Raw genomic sequence first — 25,397 nt, 5'->3', positions numbered from 1 at the left:
GATTGATTGATGCAAGGCTATCTGAGTTGCAATTCAGATACGATAGAGAGATAGCTAGAGAGCTTCAACCAGGAACGAACCCCCTCAGTTGTGTTTTCTTTCCCTCCCAAAAACGGCATCTAGCTACCCCATGGCTGCCCAACACACATCCTTACAAGAAAACCATCCAAGAATTAGAAGAGAATTAAAGAATTAAATAAAAGGAAAAAAAAAAGAATAAATCCAACATCCAACGCAAGCAAAAATGCCCACAGAAAAAACACTCAACCCCTCTTAGCGTATATATTGCCCCCTTTGGCATAGCACTTCAATGCCGGGACGCAAAGCCGGAAAAGAAGTGAACGCTTGGCAGAAAACGAACAGACTTTTCATACCTAGTCAACAAGCTGCCAACTGCAACTCTAGAACAAAAGTGAAACGAAACGGACGGGGAAAACGGAAACTTGTTTTCGATGGGCCTTCTAACTCGTTCCCGCGCGGGGTTTCCCGGACGGAAGATGGAGTCTAGACTAGCCCGGGGTCTCTTTTCTTACCTTTTGTCTTTATTTTGGGGAGTTTTAATCTGGGTTTAATGTTCCTAGGTTCCGCGACTAGCCAACGGGTTAATGTGAATGGGATAGTACTTGTATGGGGCCCGGGATTTGTTGCAGACTTCCGGGGGGGCTTGGGCCAAGGGTTGGTTGCAGCATTGCGACCTTGTGTTGGTTGTGAAGAAGAAGTTGCAAAACGGCATGATCTGGACGGATGGGTGTTGAGGGTTATCCGCTAGTCCGGGTGCGACGGCTGCGAGTCTTCACAGGACAGATAGTGGTTAGTAGTCAATATGTGTGTCAATGTAATGTCATCTTGTGACTCATATTCATATTCAAAAAGTGTTGCAATGTATATGCTATTGGCATCGAGCTCATACCCATGAGCATGCCCCAAGATATCCCAATATTTCCCATTCCCATGATATGCCGTGACAGACATGCAACCATTAGTATGTGTATATATGTGTGTAATCGTTAAAACAGATCCCCTGAAAAATTAAAAAAGGTAGCTCCAGACCCCAGGCTTCATCGTACGTTCGTTAAAAAGAGGAAAAAGAGGAATCGCAGCAGCAGCAGTGGAAAAAACAAGTCGCTCTACTCCTTCTGTGAGCCCACCGACTCGCTCTGGTCAACAGCCTTGTCGTGAATTTGCTCGTGCTCGTGCTCGTGCTCGTGCTCCTCGGCGACGTCTTCAAACGCCTCGGGAATCACCACGCCCTCCTCTTGTCCATACTTTGTATCGGTCGTGTAAAGGTAAATGGCCACCATGGTGAGGCACAGGCCTACAATCATCATGGCAAAGTAGGCTCCCGCCTCCCTGACAAACTGCACGCTGTGAGAGTCGATTCCAAAGGCCGTTGCCGTGCCAAACGCCTGGAAGCCCTTGAAATAACCGCTGTAGCGTCCCAGGACGTGCGGCTCGTTGGAAAAGGTGCTGTATGTCCAGTGGTGGAAGTTTTGGAAGATGGGGTAGCAGGCGCCAAACAGGATGTAGATGACAAAGGGGCCGGCAAACTTGCTCGTCTCGGTCCAGTCAATCGCACGCGGCGTCTCTGTTCGGTCAATGTCGTTGACAGACAGGAACGACACCATGGCGATCCAGGTTCCTCCAATGACAAAGGCCACGAATGCTCCGGCAGCAAAAGCTCGGCGTCGACGTGATCCAAAGACTTTGGCATCGCAGATCCAGGCAATGGCGAGGGCTCCCAGGACTTGGAAGATCCAGTAGCAGAACTAGAAATCACACTTCGTTAGGACGTTCAACAACATGGTTGGATAGACGAGGGCACAGGTACTCACATTGGCCAGGGATCGTGTTCTGGCATTGAAATACCACGCGTTGAAAGCTCCCGTCAAGGACAGGTACATCTCGCTGCTGTAGATGGACAGGGTGATGAGTGCCATCTTGGGCTCCAGCATGGTCAGGCCGAGGGCCTTGAGCTCCTGGTACCACGGAAGAGGGGTGAAGGAGGCGATTGGGCGGCCGTCATTGCGTCGAAGCTTGGAGGGATCCAGCAGCAGACCGGCAATCAAGAGGCCAGCGCATTCGAGGCAGATGAAGATGATGTAGACGGACGAAGGCACCCCAGAGACGGAAGTGTTGTTGATGGTGACACCCAGGACGATGGCTGTGGGTTTATCGCATCTTGTTAGTTACAGATGGTCATAGAGAGCCGGGGAGTGTTCATGTTCAAACGTACCTGCTCCAACAACTGAACCCATGGCGTTGAGAACCCATGATGTGGCAATGTATTTTCCCTTTTCCGCCTCGGTTGGGTAGCAAGTGGTGATGTAGCCTAGAAGATTCAATTCCTGTGAGTACGGCCCCTTTGCTTCAACGTCGATGATGGGCGCGAGACATACCTTGAGTCGACCAGAGAAGACCCGCGGACAGACCCAGCCAAGCACCGCCAAAGATGACAAACCAGCTTCCTTCGCCCTTGTCAATCCACCTGTTGAGCGCGCAACGATTAGCCTCTGGTTCTTCATCTTGTTGGGACGGAAGGGGGAATTTGTCTGCCAACGTACCATAGAGATCCGGCATACATCGGGTAGCCCGTGGCACCAATCATCAGCGCCCATCGCGGTCCAATCTTGTTGATGATGCTGCCGCCCAGAATACCAGATGCTCCAAACAGGCAGTAGAGAACGACGTTTGCCTTGTTGACGATTCCAATGAGCTGCGGCTGCTTGCCTCCCGCGCCCAGGCCGGTGATGGCGAGATACGTGCCCGGGTTACAGAAGAGCACGAAGCCGACAATGATGGTTTGAACGAATGGCCTGCGAGTTTTGGCACGAGTCAGTCAGCAATTGGCGAAATACGCGTAAGCCAGGAGATGAGGGCTGGAACGCACGAGTTGTATCGCCATGTCGACAGGCGCTGGTGTTGCGGCTGCGCCTCTACGACGGCAACCTCGTCCTTTGCTTCGGCGGCCATGGTGGAGAGATGAAAGCGAAAGGGGGGAGACAATCCTTTCCTGCTTCTTCAAGTAATTGATGAAGCAACGGAGAGGAGGAGAGAAAGACGATGATGAGAGGGGACACTAGCAGCTTAGATCGAGCGGGCCGCCTTTGTTATAAATGCTGGTCTCTGTAGCATCGTATCGCATCGGTTCAGAGCCTCCCCACGACGCGACTTTGAGGACTCACAAACGTTGAAATCCAGAAAAATCGATAAAAGAAATCGACCGCTTCGTACTAGCCCTCGCCAATCGAACCCTGGCCGTGGCCAAAGAAAAAAAGAAGCCTGAGCACCAACGACCCCCCCCGGTCCCAGGTTTAACTCTTCTTGGGGGCCAAGCGTATCTTTATCCCTGAAAGGGGTCGAAGACGAGCGAGCGAACGAGGCGTTTGTGACTGCCGACTGCGACGGGAGAGGGAAAAAGTGACGAGCGGAACGGGCTCCATGGTGGGGAAATGCCGATTCGCTTGAGCAGACATGGGGATGGAGTGAACTAGGATCGTGTCACTGCAGATGTTTTGTTTGGATTTAGTCTAGAGAAGAGGAGAGAATCGAGTGTGTGTGGAGGATTCACTTGGCCAAAAACTAGAGGTTGACAAGTTGACCTGTAATCTGATCTTGGTAGCGAGTACTTCTAGCGAGCGATGGCCGCTGTAGGTACCTGTACCTGCGCTGCAACAACCGAACAATAGCGGCCAGGTCAAGGCTACCGACGCCACCGAGTGGTGCTGCCCACCGCTGCATGTACCGGTGACTGGGGATGGATGGATGCTTCATGCATGTTGGTTGATTGATTCAGTCAAGATGGAGGGCTTCAACTTTTTTTTTGCGTTAAAATATTACTGAATCGACTAGTAACTACAAGGACTAGAACTAGAACTCCATAGAACTAGGACTTTGATTCAAGCCATGCCGCCGCCTTGCCACGATTGCATGTGGCCGGCCCAAACGGGAAGACAAGCGAGCAAGCCTCAAGCGGAATAGCCTCAACTCTGTGGCCATCTTCCAATTGTCAACGAAACTCGCACACCGGTTGTTATTCTACTCGTACATGTAACCAGGGACTCACGGATCACTCCCGTATGCCTGCATTGCATTGCGTTGAACCTGGTAGCATTGGATGTCTCCATTACTTGTACTACCTTCTATCTGGTAGTAGTAGTAGTATCGTTGAACCCTTGCACTCTGCAGAACGTGCTCGTACAACACAGAACGCTTCTTTCTCGAGCCCCTTGCAGACAGACATGGCAAGCCCTTGCAACTTGCAAGCAGCATCGACTGGCCCTGCAGAAAAGCACCACTCATCACCTCAGCCAAGGAGTCAGGCGAGCAGCTGAGCCGAGCTGAGCTGAGAGTTGGAGTTGAAGCGAGCTCGCCGTCACTTGTCACATTTCCTACAACCACAACCACAACCACAACCACAACCACATCCCGTCGAATCAATGCTTCTCAACTCTCCTCTACTCCATACCATGAATCATCCATGCCCGTTATTCCTCTACGATACATACCGCCACATCCTTCTCGCTAACCCTCATGCAGTATCGTATGCACAATTGCCCTTCCCCGGTATCCAATAATTTCTCACGCTTCAGCCCGCTCCAAACCGCTCCCATGACCGTCCTGATATGATATCACATATAACACAAGAAAAAGAAAAAGGCAAAAAAACACCCCAGGCGCCTCGCTAATCTAAAACCGTCAATCAAACATGATAAAATCGCTTGCAAACATCACTCCTTCTCCCCATCCCGCAGAATATCTCTCATCCTGGAATAGAGCCCTTCGTCAACTTGTTTCCACCTCAGCCCCCCCGGAAACACCACTTCCCGCAGCCTGTCCATCATTGGAATCAGCGGCTCGTAAAACGCTGTAAAGCATTCCCCAGCGCGCTTGCGGAAGATGAACGAGTCCGTGATGACGCCTAGCTTCGACCCTGCCAGCTCGTAGTCCTTTGCGTAGTTCCAGTGGTCAAAAAGATTCTTCTTGACACTCCTGTCCGGGCCGTCGTGGTTAACGCAAACCCAGAAGAGGACCCAGAAGAAGGACTCGAGGTCATGCATAAAACAGTGTGGTTCGCCAAACAGCAACCCGATCGCCATAAAGGCCCTTGTTCCCGTCTTTCCCTTTGCTCCTGACGCCTTCTTCCTTGACTCTCTTATAGCAAGGTCGAGATCTATCAGGAATCCCTTCTGGGCACCTTCTCTTTCGTCGATTAGAACGTTGTTAACGGATATGTCTCGATGGAGGAACCCGGCCTTTCTCAGAGACTCGTGGCCTTGGATGCAGCTCTCCACAGCGGCCACAAGGGCTGCTGGCGAGCTGGCCTTGTAGATTGGCCGTCCGTAGTCTTGAACAATGATCCTTCGATGTATCCGGTTCGGTGGGGTCTTGTCGACACCACCAGATTGTGATTCTGACCGCGATCGCTTGACTGGACGTTCCTCTGCCTCGTTGACCTGGCTGGATCGTCTTTTTGTGCCGGCACCGCCGGTACTATCGGTAGTAGCGATACTATCGATGCTGCCGCTACTCCCGTTACTACCGCTACCGTGGTTCTTTTTGCCGCTTCTGCTCTCGCTTTGGCGGAGCTGCTGCACTCTCGGTGTCTTCTTCCCCCGTTGAGCGGTTGAGCGTCTTCGTCGAGGAGCCGCCACTGCTATTGTGGAAGCCGTAGAGATGGATGACGCAGATGCCCTTCGCGCCATCGTCATCGTAGTAGCAGTAGCCGCTGTATCATCTACAGTCAAGGCATCAGGCGTATCCGTTGCGTTGACTGCAGCTGCCGCGTCAACGGTTGTAGATGTAGATGCTACATGTGCCTTTTCCACCACGGCCGTTATAGCCGTTGAATCAGCTGTTGCTGTGGCTGTGGCATCGCCTGCAGTCGTCGCATCGGCCATCACTGTCGTAGCCGTCGAGTCGGGCGTGGTCATCGCATCAGCGGTCGCTGTAGGAGCATCTGCAGTGGTAATATCCAGTCCAGTACGAACGCCGTTTCGAACATCGTCGTCGACGTCACGAATGCGAACCGTCTCGTGATGATAATACCGAGCGACGTTGGTCACGCCTCGTTGCGTCACCTCTTGAAGAATCTCGCCCTCGTCGTCCCGCTCCGGATATTGCCACGAATCCTTGATGACAAAGGCCGTCTGCTGGTCGTCCTCGAGATGTGCCTTCCAGCAAGTGGTCGCCCTTCCAGCAATACAGCGGGATCGTGCAATGACCTCGTCGATGATGAGGCGCTCTGGCCGACTGTTTCGTTCAATCTCGATGAAACGCTTGCCATCAGACGTTTGGATAGTAGGGTCAAACCCTAGCCTTTCTTCGTCCATCCAGAGGAACCCAAGCATGGTAGCCACAAACTCTAGTGCACCTTTGGAGTCGTTAATGTCGAACTGCTCGGACGCGATCCCTCCTAGTCGATCATATTCCCACAACCGCATAAGGGACCCGCACAGCGAAAAGGCCAAGACGAAGCGTCGAGTGTCTTGAGCCGACAACACCTCCCTCGCATACGTTGCTAGATCGATCCATGCCACTGGTGGTGCATCTGCCATTGGGTTGCTCTTCAGCTCGCCCGGCACCAAGACGTGAGACCAGCGGTATCTCCCTGACTTCCCCGCATACGGGTGATAGACGACATCATTGTTGACGAAGCCGACATCCATGCTGCGTCTCCCCGTCGATCCGAGCAAGGGCGTTTTCGGTTGCGCCAGCAGTTTCCGTTGTGTCACGGTGGCAGGGGTGAAATCGACCGCAAGACTCTGCAGCTTGGGTACGATACTGCAGAGCCAAGCCAGCACATCTTGCTCCGCCGCAGCAGCTGGCCATCCAACCCACCCCTCTCGACCAAAGAGTGGCTCTTCACCTTCGGAGCACTTGCGCAAGACGGCATCGGTGGCTTCTTCGAGGCGCGGGACGGACGCAAAGAAGGACTTTCGAAACTTGCGAATACCGACGCGGGGATCTATTTCCTCCTTGAGGACTTGGTCCACCTCGCGGCGCAGTTCTGACGAGTTGAGGATGCTGCTCGTGTTTCGGGTGATTGGGGTGTCCGTCACAGATGACCATCGTACCTGCGGAGGAGGAGGGGGGGGTGTTACTTCGGTAACGGCACTGTAGACTTGGCCCCAGATAAGGACGTCGTGGGAGTTGTCGTTGAGGGCGACTTGGAGGAGGGCCTTGACGCGGTCGAAATCAAAATCGAGAGAGACGATGGTAGGGATGAATTGTAATATATCGGAGAGAAGATTTTGGCCTCTGCCAGCGGAGCGAAGAAGCTGTACTGCCTTGAGTAACTGGAGAGCCGTGAAAAGAGTCAGGGTGAGCTTCTGGAGAGCCTCTTGATCGAGCTGCTCAAGCTGTCCAAGCTGCTCAAGCTGGTCTATGGCGTTGGCGTTGGGCAAAGAACCGGCGAGGTTCAGGGATTCGCACGTCGATGCGAACAAGGCGCGGAAAGAATCAAGGCCGCCCCCAATGGGGTGTTCCTCGATAATCTTCAGCCTTGCCTCGTCCATGCTTCGTTTGAAGAGGCTTTGATCGAGCTGGTCGATGGCGTCGGCGTTGGGCAAAGGGGACGGTTTCGCACGTTGATGCGAAAAAGGGCGCGTAAATAATCGAGGCCGCCGCGCCAATGAGGTTTTCTTCGATGATCTTGAGCCCTGCCTTGTCAGTGACAAAGATTAGGGAAGACAAGGGGAGACGCGTTTGCAGGGATGAAAAACGCCAGCCCGAGACATCAACACGCTAGCGATTCAACATTCCACATGGCGGCGGCTACCCTAGACTTGCGGCATCCCATCACGAAATTCTTACCGCGAAAAGCATTTCATCTTCTATCATCGCTGTATTCTCTCATTGTCGCTACTTTCTGCTACTATTGCCATTCTTGTTCCTACTATCCGCTACTTGCTTCTGCTGTCACTACTTTTCTCAACTATTTGCTGCTCCTTTCTATTATCGCTGGTCACTTCTACCCTGCGCTAAGATCATTACCAACAGCTGATGAATCTGAAACCTGTGACACGGAATAGCGATGGCCGCCCATTCTTGAATAATCTAGATACAAGCTTGGAGTGGTGCTACAAGTACTCCTTGCATGTGCCGCATTTACATACATGTATCGAACCCCCCTCGAAATCCCATGGCCTCAGGCTTACTCACAACCCAACAATACCCCCTCTTTCTCTGGTAGAATTGATTTCTCGCATGACATTTTGAAACCCAGTTTCGGCGATACATTGTAAAAGGGTGTTGCGTGTGGCGATGGTATCGGGCCTCAACGGCCAAAGTCCCGTGTTGAGTAAACAATGCAAACCGTGGAGAATCTTGATCACAAACACGTCGAGTTCGGCGGCCCTCAGCTGCGTGAGAACTCTGAGTGTAAAATACGGGGATCATCCATATCCACGTTCAACTTCTTTATTTGCGTATAGGTGGAAATAACGTCACACTGGCGAATCATTGCCTCGGTTGAAATCTGCCATCACGAAATCACATCCTGCGCTGATACAGTGAAGCACCCTCTGCTTCTGCAATTCTCGGTTGCAAATCACAAAGCCGCCGCGTATCAACTTAGACGTGATTCACCTCAACCTTAATTCCCCTCAAAGTAAACGGAGAAAAGAACGTCATCCCCGGAACAGATGAGCTCACAACCCGCAGCGTCGGATAGAGGTACTTTCCCGCAACGGCGTGGTTGTAGCAGTTGTGCCACGACGGGACATTTCGCTTCATGACGTCCACAGAGTAGTGCATGCGCATCAGCCGGTGCTCGGCATCAAAGTCGTACTTTTGCACCTTTGTATGCGTCGGATATCCGTCGGGGAAAACAACCTCCAACGACGCCCACTTCTCCCCATTCTCGCGCGTTGGGCCTTGTACCTCTCGACTCTGCATCTCCGGAGTTTCGAGGTAAAAGGAAAAGTTGAAGTAATTCCAGTACGCGTAGCCGACGAAATAGAAGAGGTTGTGTACGTCCCACTTCGTTTCCGCCGTGTAATCGTCAAAGACGTCTTTGGGGTTCTTTCGGACGTCGACCGGGTCTTTGGAGCCAGTCTTGCCAACTTCTGTCTGCGTCGGGGTCCATGACCCGTAATAGTCGCCAAATTGCAGGATTGTAACTCTTTGGACTTTTGTATGGACAACTAGTCTGACGTCGTGAGGACCAGGCTGTCCCTTCATCTCCAACGCCAACCCGGAGAATTCAAACTCTACATTGAGAGACTGGATTGTCTCCCAGTACTCTCGGCCACCATGGGCGTCGATGACGCTTTGTAAAAGGCCAGGGCTAGATATTCATTAGCCGTCATGCCCAAACGCAGGCATGAAAGAAGTCGTCAACATACCTAGTATCAGACATGATGAGCAATGATGAGTTGAAACAGACTTCCGAGTTTTCCACGAAAAGCTTTGTGCGGGCCTTATATACTCACCCTCGGCTCCAGCGAAACTCCCCCAAAGCGGGACATTATCGAGGTTTGCAAAAGAACGAGAATTGATTACTCATATATTGGAGCAAATAGTCTCTTGATATGAAACACATGGGCATAAGCGATGCTGTAGCCATTGGTATAATTACTAAACTCAGTAGCACAATACCCCCGGCAGGAGCAGAGATCAGTAAACACCAATAATTTACGGGCCTCAACCAGATGTAATTCCAGACATGATGAGTGACTTGCATGGAACGAGGTTGATTACCAACCCAAATGGCAGCTTGGATAGGTATATAAAGCTGATTGTTGGGACGCCATTCTTCAGTAAGAATTGTGTTGGTCAAAGCCTTGATATAGCCGCTCAACATTCTACAGCCTCAACGCTCCGTTGCCTGGCCAGACTTTGTTGATTATAGACTCTTTCTAGTTGTATCCGCATTCGCCCTTCGTCATGGCGACTGATAGAGGCCTCGAAATCTCGTCGGCCTTCCCGTTCGAAAAGAAAAAGGCCCAAGTCCTCGGTAGGCACATGGCCTATGTCGATGTTGGCACCTCCTCCTCCGGACCCGTCACCGTCTTCTTGCACGGCAACCCAACATCGTCATATCTCTGGCGCAACATCTTTCCACACGTAGCAAAGAACAGCCGCTGCATTGTGCCCGACCTCATCGGCTTCGGCGATTCCGACAAGGTCGCTGGCCTGGAGTATAGAGTCCGCGACCACCAGCGCTACATCGATGCCTTCTTAGACGCTGTCCTTCCATCAGAGCGTGTCATCCTCGTCATCCACGATTGGGGATCTGCTCTCGGCCTGGACTGGGCCAGCCGTCATGAAGACCGCGTCGCAGGTGTTGTGCTGATGGAGTGGATTGCCGCGTTGAACAACTGGAACACTCGAGATGAAACATTCAGAGACCTCTTCCAAAAGTTTCGTACCCCAGAACTTGGCCGCACCATGATCATTGAGCAAAACTTCTTCGTGGAGAAGCTCCTCCCCAAGGGTGTCATTCGAGGCCTGACCGACGAGGAGATGGTACACTACTGCCGACCATTCCTTAACCCCATAGACCGTGAACCGGTCTGGAGATTCCCCAACGAGATACCCATTGAAGGTCATCCGAAGGAAGTGGTGGAAAAGGCCCAAAGGTACACAGCCTGGCTTCTTGCGTCGGAGCTGCCAAAGCTGTTCTTCTGGGTGAAGCCCGGAACGTTCGTTAGGGAGCAAGACTTTGAGAGGCTGAGCGGACAGATGTCGAACGTCAAGACCGTGTTTCTTGGAGCAGGAAGTCATTTCGTTCAGGAAGACTACCCCCATAGCATTGGACAAGAAATTGTGGCATGGATGGCAGAGCTGGGCCTCTCCGGCGTTAGTGCAAGTCTATAGATGATGTCCTTGTACTCTCTCAACATCAATACAACACATAATTCTGTCATGATTAGCCGCTTTTGTTTGTTTGTGCAGAGTCTCGTCTCTCAGTTCGTCTCAGGGACCGTTGTAATACGGCAGTGCGGTATAACTTGCCGCTCCGTAAAGAACATTGGACTTCGTGCCTCCCGGCTTTCGGGTTTCGGACTTGGAAGACGGCACATGTCATTCGGGAATCGCTCCAATCTCAGGCAGGCCATGCTCGTATATATGCAGCTCCTCCTACCTCTGCTGCATTGTCCTTGGTATCTTTCATTAATACCAGGAGCGCTTTCTTTAGTCGATCTGTGCCACTGCTGATGTAGACGTTGTGGGCGGCTTCGCACAATCATCACTTGGCAGCCATCAACAACGACAGATTCCGGATCGAGACAACAACCGATATGCCATCCTGGAGCCCTTCGAAGCTTTCGTCATCTCTCCTCTCAAATATTCGCAATCACCCTATACTCTTCACCTCTGCAATAGCCATCATCCCCTTGGCCGCTCTCGCAGTGCCCTCATACCGTGGCTACATCGATCTTGGCCCCGGTGGCCTCCCACACAACGTCTTCGGTTGGCTTCTTCAAGGCGCTCTACGCCCACTTACTCTGAAGAGCACTCTTGACCAGAGCGTCTTCAAAAAGCCCGGCGTCTCTGATTCATACGAACCTCACGGCACCACCCGATTCCTTCATGAGCCACTTGCACAGCGTCGAGGCAACAGGCCAGTCATCCCAAACTACGTCGCGCCTCAGAGACAAGCCACAGAAAAGGGAGACAAGGCTCTTATGGACCGCATGAATGACCATCTGCAAGACTTGGCAAGTCGTCGTCCAGAGACGTTGGCCGTGAAAGCATCCGGCCTGGAAGCCAGAAACAATCCTGCGCTTTGGCTCACTGGCACCCCGTTGCCCAAGTACCTGATGAAAAGCACAAAGGGAGAAATCGTCCACGTACACTCTGAAGCCAGCTCTCACATGGTCCTCAGCTTGACCGACGCCGAGGAAGCCATGGCAAAGGGGTGGGCTGAGCTGCACCCGCTAAGTGGCGTGATGGGCCGGATTCCGCTGCCGTATGTCATGATATATGCGCCGCGGGATGAGGAGGAATTCGGGGTATGGACAAAGTTTGTGGATGCAGCTATTGCTTTTACTACTGCAGGACAGCATTAGCATCATGACGGCGAATAACAAGGTTGCTAAAGACGGGAATAACGGATGCGATGTGTCATTTTTCTCTTTCAATACCCCGCGTTCACTCAACTCTTTTCATGGGTCATGTATCCGAGATAGTTCTCAGTGTGATTTCGTTCATCTCATTTGAACTGGAGTTGCCTTGTGCCTATGATGACTTTGGATGTGAAGGCACAAGTCTGATATCCATGTTAGAAAGCATAATGTGACCAGCCAAGGATGGAACCGATGCCCATAATTCGAATCATGAGTGGATGGTACATGTCCCTATGGTTGAAAGAATGTCAAATAGCAAACAAGTTCGGTCGAGCAAATGGTGGCGCAGATGATAGCAGTAAGACAAGCGAGCAGTGGTTGTTTTGACGTTGCATTTGGTGCCCAGCCTTCAACAATCCCATGTAACCTATATGCTTTTTGCAAACGAACCTTTCCTTGAGGCACAGACTTGCCGGATATATACAAGATTGAGCAAGTCGACGTAAAGCCTATCCATGACGATGCCAGACAGAGATGACTCTCTCAGCATCTGTCTCGTAAATCAAGCATGCAGCAGCATTCCCTTCAACTCTTTGCACCTATCAAATCCCCCTTTGCTTTCGTCGCTCCTTCTTAGCCTTGATCGTCTCTGCCCAGGCATCCTCAAAGAGCGTCTTCTTCGGCTTGACCTCCCACTCTTGAATGTTAAGCCTCCTGACAACCTGGAACGAACCTGTGCCGACGCTCATCGTCTGTCCCATGATGATACACTCAGACACACCTTCGATGCGGTCAGTCTTCATGCCAGCGGCAGCCTCAAACAGATGGTCCGGCGTCTTTTCAAACGAGGCCAGCTGGAGAACGCTCTCTCGCATCTTGGAGAGACCGAAACGGGTGATGCCGAGGACTTCTCCCTTGAACGTCATGACATCAGACAACAGCTGGATGTGACGCGGGTCAATGTCCATACCAGCCATGACGCTGGAAATCTCGTCGACAATGGTGGTTCGGGCAGCCTCAATGCCCAGCACGTCACGGGCTTCCATGACGGAGTTGGAGCGTGACTTGGTGCCAATCACACCCTCCGTGGTCATGCATGCGCGCAATCCGTATCCCTCCACCAGCACGGTGTGTTCGCTCTGCTCAGAGGTCTGGATGATGGCTCTCGTTGCTTCGTTGTAGCCCGAGATGGGAACCTTGGGAAGCATGCGGCGGAGGTGGTTGACTCGCAAGAGGAAATCGGGGGCCTCCTCCGTCAAGGTAAGGGAGGCAAGGCTGCGCTGTCGCTTCTTGGCCGCATCGGGATCCACCCAGCTGTTGAGGACGTAGATCTTGATGTAGTTGGGACCGACGGAAATGTCTGTTGGCTGGATCTTGAGCTTCTTGAACTTGAGGATGGCTTCTGCAATGTCTATGACACCGATGCCGAGGTGCATGTTTTGCAGTGCCTCCATGTCAATGTACAAAACAATGGTACCTCGGTCGCTGACCCATTCATCTTCAATCGCCTTCAGAACATCAATGACATATGTCTTCTCGATTCGTCCCTTTACGATTTTTGCGGCCTCAATCTGCTTGTCGTTCAACAGAGGGCAGGTAATGACAGGCGTGCTGATATTCTTCGACGCGTTGATGATTTCCTTGATTCGCGGGACGCCCTGAGTGATACTCATACCGGCGACACCTGCGAAATGGAATGTCTTGAGCGTCATCTGTGTTCCCGGCTCACCAATCGACTGCGCTCCGACAGCGCCCACAGCGTGACCGGGCTCGACGTGGGCCTTGTGATATCTCTCCAGGCACTCCTTGACGAACCTCTGCAGCGTCGTCATGGAGACTTTGGAAACTCTGTCAACGCGAGCCAGCTGAGCTTTGAGGTCTGCCGATGCGTCCGCAACTACTTCGTCCTGGCTCGGGTTGGGATCCAATCCAACAAGTGAGCGGGCTTTGGACATTTTTTGTGCTCGATCAGAGACGTATGAATAGATTGTGTCGATGAAGCCTCGTGCGCTTTCGTGTTCGTCCAGGGCTTCGTCGGTAGGATCGGAATAGTCGAGCAGCGCGTTATCCACCAAGCGGCGTCTCTGGTAACGAAGCTTTTCCTTGTCCAGCATGCTACCGCACACTTCGAGCACTTCGTGGGGAAGCAATGATCTCTCGTTGTTGTCCCAGGTAGTGCTCTCCGCGTGAGTCCATGTGCGGTCAAACGCGACAGGCACTGCGGAACCCTCCATGTCGACAGGGTCGAGCTTATCGGCGCCGAACTGGAATTGCACAATGGTCCCTGACGACGTCCTGACAGTGTTGTCATACTGCGTCGAAAGATCCTCCAGGGACTTCATCAGGCGTCTTGACATGTATCCTGTTTCTGCCGTCTTGACAGCGGTATCAATAAGACCTTCTCGTCCGGAGATGGCGTGGAAAAAGAACTCTGTCGGGAACAGCCCAGAGTAGAAACTGTTGCGCACGAAACCCTTGGATGCTGGCTGGCGAGCGTTCTTGTGGAAATGGGGCAGACTGCGGTCCTGGAAACCATCAGGAACACGCTGACCACCGATAATCTGCTGTCCGACACAGGCAACCATCTGGGCGACGTTGATGTGCAGACCCTTGGAACCGGAGTTGGCCATGATGAGCGGAGCATTGTTGCGGCTCAGTGTGTCGACGCACTGTTGACCGGCTTGCTGTCGAACTTTACTGAGGATGCCAGAAATGGAAATCTCCAACGTCTGCTCCATGTCACATCCAGCAGCCTTCTCAAGCTTGCCCTGCTTGAAGGTCTCGATAAGCGCGTCACTCTTGTCGTAGGCGTCCTGCACAAGCCTGTCTCTAGATTTGGTCAACTGGGTTATGGGGAATACATCACCAACGCCGAGCGAAAAGCCCTGATTTCCTAGCTGTCTCGCGCACAGCTTGGTCAACCTGTTCATGGCCATGACGGCATGATCGGGGCCGAAATCACGGAGGATAATGTAAAACACTGAATTCTTCTTGCCGGAGCCGATGATGGACTTGTCCATGCGACCACACATGACCTCAGAGTTTCGGATGACCAGCCAAGCGTCGTTTGGATCCATATCAGGGCATTGCCCAGGCCTGGCCGAGTATTCTCTGCATCTTGCATCCAAGTTGACGAGGACGGGCGACTGCTTGTTCGGACGCATAAGCACGTTGAAGATTTGCTTGCCTGTCCAGAGGGCTTCGGGCTTGATGATTGACGGCGGAGGAAGGTCGATTTGAGTAGCGCCATCTATCATGTGAGTGCAGATGTAAGTGAAAGCCTTTCTGTTATAAAACCTGTCCTTGCTGCTGAGAAGATATGACGCGGTGATGAAATCCTGGGTGGCTGCGATGATGGGCTCTCCGTTCTTGGGCGTAGCCAGATTGTTCTTGACACCCATGAGAGTAATTGCTTCGGCACGGGCTTCTTCGGACTGCGGAACGTGGAGGTTCATCTCATCACCGTCGAAATCGGCGTTGTAAGGTCCGCACACACATTCGTTGAGACGAAAGGTTCTCCATGGTCTAATCTTTGCAAGATGGCTCATGATACTGAGCTTGTGTAGTGACGGCTGTCGGTTAAAGAGAACCACGTCTCCATCTTCGAGGTGACGCTCGACAACGTCGCCGATCCGGAGGTCTCGGGCAACAAGAGCCCTGTCACCAAATTGCAGGTCTTGCTTCCAGTTTCCGTTGTCTTTGATGACATGATTGGCTCCGGGCCAGACCTTTGGCCCGTTTAATATACACTGTCGCAGTTTCTCCAAGTTTTGGTTTTGAACTCGCTCGGGGAACGTCAAGTTCTTGGCCACAAGCTGAGGCACCGCCACTTGATTGATGCCCAGGTTGGGATCGGGTGAAATGACGGTTCGGCCGGAAAAGTCAACTCGCTTTCCCGACAGGTTTCCTCTGAACCGTCCCTGCTTGCCCTTGAGACGCTGGCAGAAGCCCCTGATGCTTTTCCCGAAGCCCGGTTGGTTAAGGCCGGGGACATCACTGTTGACATACATGGCAATCTGCAACTGAAGGTACTCCCACTGCTCCATGATGGTCTGCATTGGTTTTCCCTTGTTCAAGGCCGTCCGTATCAGTCCGCTTATGTAGACGATTTCGGCCAACTTTGCGGTAAGATCATCTTCCGTACTGGCCCCCTCTTGTGCGACGGACGGTCGGATACACACGGGGGGAGCGGGTACAAACTGCCAGATGAACATCTCGGGGCGACCCTCGGAAGGGTCAAGTCCAAGAAGCTCACAGTCTGTGGGAGTGATCATCTTGAAATGGTTGAGAACCCAAAGAGGGTTCAGATCCTCCATGGCCCTCACCAAATGCTTATCCAAATCGGGGTTCAGCTTCTTGGCCTCGTCAAACGAGGCATCAAAAGCAAGTTTGCTCTCCGGAGGCATCTTCTTCTGAGAGGTCGACTTCTTATACGCCGAAAACTTGTCGTGCGTGAGCTTGAGGACTCCGACTTTTCGGATCTGGCCGTTGATTTCGCCGCAGTACGGACACTGCCTACATTTCCTGCACTGCTCGTTGATCTTTTTGCAAATCTGAGTTCGGCGGATGTTGTCTAGTCCCGGCCGGCGCAGGTCCTGTAAAAAGGACCGTCGCTCCTCTTCGGTGAGGAGAACCTTGGCACAGGTTTTGCACACGTTCTGAAGAATCGTCTGGATAAAGCGAAGGTAGCCGATATGGAAGGCAGGGAGAGCCAGTCGGACGTGGCCAAAGTGACCGATACAGAACTTGAGAGGTTCTTGACAGGTGCCGCATTTGCCGGACTTGCTCGAGGTTCCCTGGGACAAGAGGGTCAGCAGGTTGCTGTATAACGCGCGGCAGTTGCATCGCTTGCATATCAAGCAGCTTCCGAAGTTGAGGACTCACCATTCGCAGATCGAGAGCTCCATTGATGAGCGGGGATCGGTTGTTGTCGATATCGTAGAGCATGCGCTGGGAAACCTCCAGCACACCTTGGTTGACAATGTCCTGGTTGGATCTGGCAAGCAGCCGCCGTTAGAAAGCAGTGACCCCCAAAGAAGCTCCCTGTGGCAGAGACAAGACAGCAAAACACTCACTGGATGCCAAACTTGATCCCCTTGAAGCGCTTGGGCAGGTTGTCCGCAAGCTGCTCCTTGGTGGAGCTCACAAATGCGGCGTGCGCCATGGTGTCGCCTCTTTTGGATTGGGATTCGTCTTTGCCGGGCTTGGATTTGCGCTGTTGATCATAAAGACATGATAATCGATTCGGTTTCCAAAGGCCCGGGCAGAGGCGACGTCGCGGCGCTCGGAGTGGGATTGACGGGATTGATAGTGGGAAGCCGAAGGACTGGAAATAAATTTTGAGATGTCAGTCATAGGTCGTCCCCCACCAAGCAATCGATAAGCCCAGCGTGCAGATACAGCGCCCCACCTCCTGTACTAGGCGGGCTTTAGCGGGCTTTGCAGATTTACAGGTCACAGGGATCGCCTAAACGATAGGCGACTACTAGGTACTACCTAGTACCTAGGTAATGTACTTTGGATTGGACCTATGATGCATATGTCGTGGACAGCGAGTATTTCTACCCAGTAGGTGCAATCTGAATACGATTGGATACATTTACATGCATATACAGGCATTGTCAGATGTCTAGCAGCGGATCTGGAGCTTCAGGGGCCTGGACATCATGACTCATTTGACGTAAACAGCTAGGAAAGCCGCTGGCCTGTGGACGTTATTCGCCAAGGTTGCAGCAAACTGAGCTACGTTGAGATTTTCATATTCTCGATTAATTCTGTTCATCTGTAGATTGCTGAAATTACTTATGTTGATCCCGGTGTATTCATCAACATTATCCCTTGAAAAGAGATGAAGCTCAGTCAGAAGAGAGGCCATTTAGGGCTGGTAGTTGATTCACCACAGACACATTCGCACAGTAGCATATCGCCAACACTCACCAGGACACAGACTGCCAGAAGACTGGGATCACATCTGTGTCGCTGTTTGTGCAAATTTGAAAGCTAATTATATTCAATAACTCTTCCATTGCTCAATTCTCTTCTGTTCTATGAAATACTCTGTATTGTGACACCATCTTAGCCTCATATATGGAATACCACGTCAAAGGCTGAATGAGAAGTCGAACATGAATAACATGCACCAAGTTATTGCTCCTTATGTTTGGCAGGTGAATTTTCATCATTCATTGACTTGAAGTGAAAGAGATTAAAAACAGCCTTCTTTCATGACAGAGAAAGCGATTTGGAGGCCACCACGTAATGACACCACCTACTACTCATGTCTCACTTCACTCGAACTAGCGCTTTAGTATATGCCGCTTCGTGAAGAGATTCTGGGTGTTTCACATGGCGGTTCGGAATCCCGCCTCATGATATCCATTATCTTATTGTGACTCAAAAAAATGTGTCACGGGCTGCATTCTCAAGGGGCATATTGTTCCAAGGACTTAAATTAGCCTTGGCTATGTCTCAGCGCTCGGTGACTGTAGCTTCCACTCAGCCTCACTCATTTGTCTAAAGGCCATTTATCATAAACTCAATAGCCACCAAGATGATCATTTCTACATCTGGTCAGAGATGGAGTACTCAGGCCGTTACTCACAATTGAGCTTCGAAGATGCCGGTCTGTGACGTGCATAATGAGACAGCCGAGATGCTACCTTATCTACCCAGTAGGTAGATGATTTGGGGTGTCACTATGTATTCTGTGGTGTAGCAGATTGGCTTTCCAGTTTTTCATAAATCCATGAGCTTCGAAATGCAGTAATCCTTTCGAACTGACAATGCTATTCTTCTTCGTTGCGTGAATAAGGCTGAGGCTGTAAAACAAGGTGATGATTTGTCAAGTCACCCGTGTGTTACAGTCGTCAGAAACACGACTGGCAGGACGACCTTCTTGATAATAAGGTAGTTGACAAATATTTTAGTATAAGATAGATACCCGAGTGACGTAACTTACCAGCCGTGTCTCAGCCTTTTCTCGGTCAACGACAAGACGGATGTCACCAAAGGCGGCTCGGAAAGCGCCACGTCGGAAAGCAAAAGGCGATAATCGAAGTCGCCATTTGTGTACTCAGCGTCAAAAGGATACTCGTATAAAGGTGAATAATGATTTAATATAAGTTGGATCATGACAAGCTAGGACAATTACGTTTGTCGTTGTAACAGAAGTAAATGATGAGATAGGGGCCGGAGCATAGCTTACCAGGTACCTTGACCAGACATGCTCAGTTTGACCAGAGGCTCCGACAATGTTCGAAGAGCCCTCGCGATACTACGAGACCCCTTGCAGAAATGTGATTGCCAATGCGTTTGAATCAAAAGCCGGTCGCATGATAGATGGTCGTAGCCCTTGTGGATTATCACCCGAGTCATCTCAGCACATCACTTCTCGACGCCTATCATGGCAGAAATGAAGACACCCGATTGATGGAATAGAACCAAAGCTTGCCGTTCAAGGAGGCAGTCACTTTTACAGCTCATATCGATGTGATCTGGGACCGCTGAAGTGAAGTTGGTCGGCGAAGCTTCCGTCATAAGGGGGAGGCATGAGATGGTACATGAACAGAGGGTCCGTCAAAGATGCGTGCCATGGAAAATTATAAAAGATGTAGGAAATCCCTTTATAAACCGGGTGAACAACAACGGCAGCTGAGCTTTTACTGTCGGCAAAAACTTATATCCCACAGATCTAGAGCCCCAAGAGTTTGTCCCCCTGCTTCATTAGCCATTTCCATCATCAAAGAGACTGGATAGCTAACCTTCATCAGAATCACCTACTTATCGCCATGATCTTCACCAAGAGTCTTCTCTCTATGGCTGTCGCCGTGCTCCAGCTGGCTTCGCTCTCCAGCGCCGGCATCGCCAGCAGAGCCAATTCCGGCGCAGCTCAAGTCACCTATTCTCACGACGGCAGAACTTGCTGCACTGACGGCGAGCCAGGGGCTGCCTTTACCGGAAGCAAATGCGAGTACAACTCTCATGTTTTGACTCCAAGTATTCCGGACGACACCCATGTGACCAAGTGCTGCTGGAATAACGAGGCCAACGATTTCCATGTTCATTATGCCGACGACAATGAAGTACGCCAAGTATCACCCATGGACATTACAGGAAATGCAACGGTGCCAATCGAGATCTGCAATCTCGGCCTCAAGTGGAATATAACAGAGTACATTCTCACCGACGACTACCTCGACATCAACGTCAACCTGACCATTGGTTGCGGACCGTTCAACTTGTGGGATAGGGAGTGGATTCGCATTCACTTTGACAGCGTATATCGGGATGCCGGCGAGTTTACTTATGAAGTCAGCGAGATCGGCCCAGCCATTTATGCGACAATCACTTCCAAGATTCACCGCAGCGATTTCTCAGTCGACTTCCATGGGGAGCTCACTGGAACGGGAATCCTCAGGCAGCTAGACCAGTCGTTTGATAAGAATCTTAGAGCTGATGAGGTGGCAGCTATCCTCTCTGAGGTAGATATTTGTTAGTTACCTATGAAGAACGGGGGGTTCGGCATGGCAAACAGTATTGCGGGTGTCTCCTCAACCGTGCCTCTCAAACGCTATGCTACTTGATATGTAGGCTGACTTGACAGCGAGGAAAGCTACTGTTCACTCGTTTGGCATCACAGATGCATATGTCAAGTGTCATTTGGTACTTAGATTTTCGAATCATCGTAAAAGCATTCTTGCACGTAGTATTTATTGCTCCCCTGGCTCCCAAAACGCCGGATGCCCCCTCCTAGACAAGTGTTGGACGATATACCCCGAATTAATAAGCATAAAAAAGAATATCCCCTTGACACAACGGTATGCAACCTGGCCTCGTTTGGTTGATGGCGTCGATATCATCATGTCTGGCATGTTATACAGGTAGAAAAAAGGCACACAATGTTCAGAACGCCCTCTAGGCAGCCCTCTTCTTGCTCTTTTGCGTCATCTTTCTGAAAGCCTCCATACCTCCAGCACCAAGGGGTCTGTGATCGGTGTTTCTAGTTCCGTCAAAGGTGCTCTTGGGAGCAATGGTATAGCTAGCAGGGAGATTAACCATGCGAGCCCGGTTACCACCGCCAACAGGAGCGAGCATCCGCTCGCGTTCGGCATCACGAGCGGACTGAGCAGGTCGCTGGGACAGGGTAAACTGAGAGCCCGTCTTGCGGCGTTGAGCCAACTTGGCAGCCCTGTAACATGGTGTTAGCAAACCTGCGATGGGGATGGAAGAACAGCAAGAGGGAGAATACACGTACTCGTAATCAAACTCGCGAGTCTCAATGTGGCGCTTCTTGTAGTCGTCGGTTCGCTTGAGAATCGGACGGCTCCATTCTCCCAGCAGCCTCTCGGCCATTCGCTTGATGGTGGGTTCTGGCTTCTTGCTCCTTGTATAGAACAAGACGACCTTGCCGATTCCACTGCTCAAAAGGGCCTCCTTTTCTATGTTGAGACGCGTCAGAGCCGTGAAAATGTCCCGCTGGATGTTGTAGGCAGGCAGCGAGCCGTCGTTGAGCGGTTCCAGGAAGAACTTGACATGCTGCAAAAAGTTTGTGTCCGGGTCGAGCACGGCATGCTGTACGTTGTTGCGGTTCAAAAGGCCAGCAACTTCGGGGAGTAGCTTGAGCTTGTGGAGGGCAGGCTGTCCAGCTTCACGCGCTTGGTTATCCGCCTGACAGGCACGTTCCATCTGGACCTTGAGCGCAGCCAGCTGTTCGTCAATCTCATCTTCGAGGTCCTAGTCATCGGCGGTCAATTTCCAGATCCATCGACGAGAATCCTCAAAGGGAGAGAACTTACAATCTCGTCCTTTCTCCGGCGCTTCGGGGCAGCTCCACGGCTCTTCATGGCCGCATCCAGGGCCCTGTCGATTTCGCGATTCTGTCGCTGTTCCGGCGTGAGGTTTTCATCGTTCTCCTCGGGCTGGGGGGATGTGGGCTTGACTCTCGGGCGCCTCTCGGTTTCGGCCCGCTTCCTTCGAGGCTTCTTCTCTGCCTCGCCGCTGGAGCCATCGTTCATGGACGCATCTTCGTCTCGTTCTCTACGCTTCTCGCGGCGAGTCTCTCTCGGCTTCTTGGACGTCTTTTCCCCTTCGGCACGCTTGCGTTTGGTGGCCTTGAGAGTACGGGCTATGTCCTCGTCAATCTCCACCGGCCGATCCTCAATGTTTGCCGTCTCGGGATCGTAATCTTCAAACTGGTTCTCGTCGATTTCCGACAGCAGATCCGAGTCGCGGTCAGAGTCGGCAGCGTCCACCTCGTCCAGGAATTCCTGCTCCTGGCCATCATCGACTGGCTCGTTGGCCGGCGAATCGAGGTCAGACATTGTTCGAAGCTCAGCTCGTGCTGGTCGGGACAGCAGGTGAGAGAATACGGCGGTGACTAAAGAGTGAGTCTAATCTTGCGGGAATGAATCCGAGATTCGAACGGAATGCGTTGGGCCTGAGCAGAAAGTGAGACTGTCCTGAGCTGGGAAAAAGATTCATTCCATCTGGTTGCCTTTGATGCAGCGCGTTGATGACATAAGCATTCTTGGGGCGGAACTAGCGCAGTCGCAGCCTCAGGCACCAACTTGAAGCCAAGGGTTTTGTTTACTCTGGCTCGGGCTAATTGGTTGCCACTGACGATTGGCACATGCCCGGCATTCAAGGTGCTACAGCTAATAAACATCCAATGCAGTCGACGCTTACATATTGAGTGCAGCATATCCCGGAACCTTGGATCATGCATTGCACAAGCTGTTGTTACTTTTGCACCTCGCTCGTTTAGAATCGCATCACTTCACTTCACCTCGCATCGCATCGCAGCGCATCATCACCATTGTTTTCTTCTCCAGCGTCGCCATGGAGCGTCGAACTTTTGAAGCTCCCATGGAGTGGGAGTACCAGAACGCTGGGCCTGTCGATCTGACCAGTCCGTTTGCGCAGGTGGCCAGGAAGAGATCAGACAACTGTAAGTGCTCGCGCCAGGAGGCTCTGGGCCTGCAAATCGGCTGAGTCTACGGAAGCTGACCGTGATGCGAAACGCAGTGTTTGGTGGCTCGACTCTCAAGCCATCGACAACGCCCCCGACGACGTCGTTTTCTGTCTTTGGGACACCCTCGTCAAAACCGCCCACGCGATCATTCTTCACTCCCCAGCTCGCCCCCCAGGTTGTGGCACCGCCATTTCGCAACCCTGCATTCACAACACCGAGGAAGCTCGAACAGTCGGATACCTCCTTTACCGACGCCGAGACCTCGTTCACGGATGCCTCCTTCGTCTCGTGCGCCGACGACAGCCCAGCGCAAACCGATGTTTCCATCTTGCCCAACGACACCCCCGAGTCGGATCGCATGAGCGACGCAACCATCAGCAACACGACTCCGACCAAGATTGACAAGAACACGCGCTACAACAGGAGCTCCCCTTGGAGGCATGCGGCGGGCAAAGGAGAGCTTCGACCTCTGAGCAGGGATAAGGAGCTGCAGGTGCTTAGGAAGCGGAAGCGGCACAATATGGACAAGGACGTTAGCAGCGTCATCAGGCATTTGCCCCGAGACTGGGAGGGCGATGTGTCAGATTCGGAGGCGAGCATGGCAGATTATCGAGTCGCATCACCAGGCAAAGTGTTGTCACGACCCGGATCCTCCTCGCAGCAGAAGCACCAGACAGCCCCGACTCTTGCGCCTAGCGAAGGCTGGTTTTTGTCCGCCCTGGGCACAATGGATCGATACCCAGGCGCTCCCGACCACATATACAGGTGGCTGCAGCTCGGCCTCAATTGCCTCATCATGGGCATCATCATGTACTTTGGATGGAGCGTCGTGGACGCAGTGCGATCAGACGTTCGAAACGCCAACGAGATGGCCCGGATGGAGATTATGAGCCGCATCACAGAATGCCAAAACCACTACACCAGCAACCAGTGCGCCAAGAGGAGGGACCTGCCAGCGCTGCGTGCCCTGTGTGACGACTGGTATGACTGCATGTCTCAAGATTCCGACGCCATTATGCGCGTCAGAGTCACGATCAAGCAGATTGCAGAGGTGATCAACGAGTTTGCCGACGCAATGAATCTCAAGGCATGGGTGAGCATAGGGCAAACCAACTCGACGAGAGAGTCCCAGCCCAAGTCGCTAACAAGTTATTTCTCCAGATCATGTTTGCCACAATTGCCGTCTTCGTCATCTTTTCCAACGTCATGCTTGGATGGGGACGGTCCAAGGCACAAGTGGCACCAGCGCATCCGCCCGCCTTCTCTCACGTTCCCATGATGGGCCCAGACACGACGCCAGCGCACTTTCGGACGCGGTTCGAGACGCCTAGATCACAGCGGTATGCCTTTATCGAGGACGACAGAGCCGAAAGCGACATGTCACTCGGCAAGATGAGTCTGGGCTCGGGCTTCCCATACGAGTACGGCACCGTAGGACGACGAAGCCCAGGCAAGGGAGAGCGGACAGCAAGTCCCAGCAAGTACCACCGAAGTCCCGACAGGGGTGGTGAAAGATTAGGGGGCTCTCTGCGCTGGTAGGTACTATAGGCAGTGAGATGAGACGGCAAACGGCGGACTGGGCTTTGCTTTGCTTTCCGTGCATTTCGAAGGTGTACACTAAGGAAATGGGCTTGCATATTTTTACATGTTGTGGCGTTGGCGGCAAGGCTTTGTCAAGGATAAGGGTCTGAGCAACTGGGATTAGGATCGCGCAATCAAGTTTTTATGGCAAAAGGGCAGGTTGAGCAACAAAAAGTGTTATTCAGTATTTATGAGAACCGGAATTCAGAGCAACCCGCGTCTAGTATTTGGTGTTTCGCGTCATGATCTGATGCAACTTCAGGGTAGTACAAAGATATCTGGGTATCACAAGGCTGCGTTAGGTGCTGCACCTTGGTACCTAGATATTTCAAGTATCCGTACATGTATCAAAGGACTTGGGCTGCACATCAAATGTCTTTTTGCATTTATGCTGAATGCCCAGTGTATCTGTACACTGAAGTTGCTTCACATCAGTGGTTCCCTACGGAACACCGCCGCTACCCGGCAGTACGGGAGGCGCTACAGCTGCTGTGCGCTTGTGCGACGCTGAGCTAGGCGTAACGACAGGTACCGTTTAGTAGCACTCAAGTCTCGAATGACCTCATGGCGCATCATTGCCCGGCGAGCAGCAACAACGAGTCCCTGATTGAGTACATCAATGCCCGTACAGCAATATCACTGCAGTCCATGCCAAGGCAAAGGCTGCATCACAAAAAGCCACACCGAATGAGAGATGCAGTTTGCGAGTGACACGTCAATGAGAAAACAACGCTTGTGTTTTCGCCTTGCATTCGTGGGACTTGCTTTTTTTTTTATTGCATTGACTTGATTTGGCTCTGGGCCTGGAATCCCAGAGGTTACATGTATGTACAGGT

At 52.0% G+C, this 25,397-nt stretch overlaps 8 protein-coding genes across 8 annotated transcripts; 3 read left to right on the top strand and 5 right to left on the bottom strand.

Annotated features, from left to right (window-relative positions):
• Positions 1-1,127: 1,127 nt before the first annotated feature.
• Triagg1_6423 (uncharacterized protein) lies at positions 1,128-2,970 on the bottom strand (the record flags this gene model as incomplete). The annotated part of the gene is made up of 6 exons (XM_062901046.1): positions 1,128-1,766; positions 1,833-2,161; positions 2,234-2,329; positions 2,397-2,485; positions 2,562-2,813; positions 2,888-2,970. The coding sequence occupies 6 exons, from the start codon at positions 2,968-2,970 to the stop codon at positions 1,128-1,130; spliced, it is 1,488 nt and encodes a 495-aa protein (XP_062754676.1).
• Positions 2,971-4,727: 1,757 nt separating this feature from the next.
• On the bottom strand, positions 4,728-7,514 carry Triagg1_6422 (uncharacterized protein; the record flags this gene model as incomplete). Its single annotated transcript, XM_062901045.1, has 1 exon — positions 4,728-7,514. The coding sequence occupies one exon, from the start codon at positions 7,512-7,514 to the stop codon at positions 4,728-4,730; it is 2,787 nt and encodes a 928-aa protein (XP_062754675.1).
• Positions 7,515-8,571: 1,057 nt separating this feature from the next.
• Triagg1_6421 (uncharacterized protein) lies at positions 8,572-9,358 on the bottom strand (the record flags this gene model as incomplete). Its single annotated transcript, XM_062901044.1, has 2 exons — positions 8,572-9,286; positions 9,345-9,358. The coding sequence occupies 2 exons, from the start codon at positions 9,356-9,358 to the stop codon at positions 8,572-8,574; spliced, it is 729 nt and encodes a 242-aa protein (XP_062754674.1).
• Positions 9,359-9,885: 527 nt separating this feature from the next.
• Triagg1_6420 (uncharacterized protein) lies at positions 9,886-12,014 on the top strand (the record flags this gene model as incomplete). The annotated part of the gene is made up of 2 exons (XM_062901043.1): positions 9,886-10,800; positions 11,166-12,014. 2 exons carry the CDS (start codon positions 9,886-9,888, stop codon positions 12,012-12,014), a joined length of 1,764 nt encoding a protein of 587 aa, XP_062754673.1.
• A 599-nt stretch (positions 12,015-12,613) lies between these two features.
• On the bottom strand, positions 12,614-17,175 carry Triagg1_6419 (uncharacterized protein; the record flags this gene model as incomplete). Its single annotated transcript, XM_062901042.1, has 3 exons — positions 12,614-16,807; positions 16,896-17,007; positions 17,087-17,175. The coding sequence occupies 3 exons, from the start codon at positions 17,173-17,175 to the stop codon at positions 12,614-12,616; spliced, it is 4,395 nt and encodes a 1,464-aa protein (XP_062754672.1).
• Positions 17,176-19,798: 2,623 nt separating this feature from the next.
• Positions 19,799-20,506, top strand: Triagg1_6418 (uncharacterized protein; the record flags this gene model as incomplete). Its single annotated transcript, XM_062901041.1, has 1 exon — positions 19,799-20,506. One exon carries the CDS (start codon positions 19,799-19,801, stop codon positions 20,504-20,506), a length of 708 nt encoding a protein of 235 aa, XP_062754671.1.
• A 418-nt stretch (positions 20,507-20,924) lies between these two features.
• On the bottom strand, positions 20,925-22,330 carry Triagg1_6417 (uncharacterized protein; the record flags this gene model as incomplete). Its single annotated transcript, XM_062901039.1, has 3 exons — positions 20,925-21,198; positions 21,265-21,743; positions 21,806-22,330. 3 exons carry the CDS (start codon positions 22,328-22,330, stop codon positions 20,925-20,927), a joined length of 1,278 nt encoding a protein of 425 aa, XP_062754670.1.
• Positions 22,331-22,847: 517 nt separating this feature from the next.
• Triagg1_6416 (uncharacterized protein) lies at positions 22,848-24,519 on the top strand (the record flags this gene model as incomplete). Its single annotated transcript, XM_062901038.1, has 3 exons — positions 22,848-22,956; positions 23,034-24,073; positions 24,142-24,519. 3 exons carry the CDS (start codon positions 22,848-22,850, stop codon positions 24,517-24,519), a joined length of 1,527 nt encoding a protein of 508 aa, XP_062754669.1.
• Between the last annotated feature and the right edge of the window lie 878 nt (positions 24,520-25,397).

Source organism: Trichoderma aggressivum (genome assembly GCF_033847375.1).
Source record: "Trichoderma aggressivum f. europaeum strain CBS 100526 chromosome Unknown scaffold_025, whole genome shotgun sequence".
Lineage (NCBI taxonomy): Eukaryota > Fungi > Ascomycota > Sordariomycetes > Hypocreales > Hypocreaceae > Trichoderma > Trichoderma aggressivum.
The sequence above is the reverse complement of the archived record's forward strand: the minus strand, read 5'-3'. Positions and strand labels throughout refer to the sequence as shown.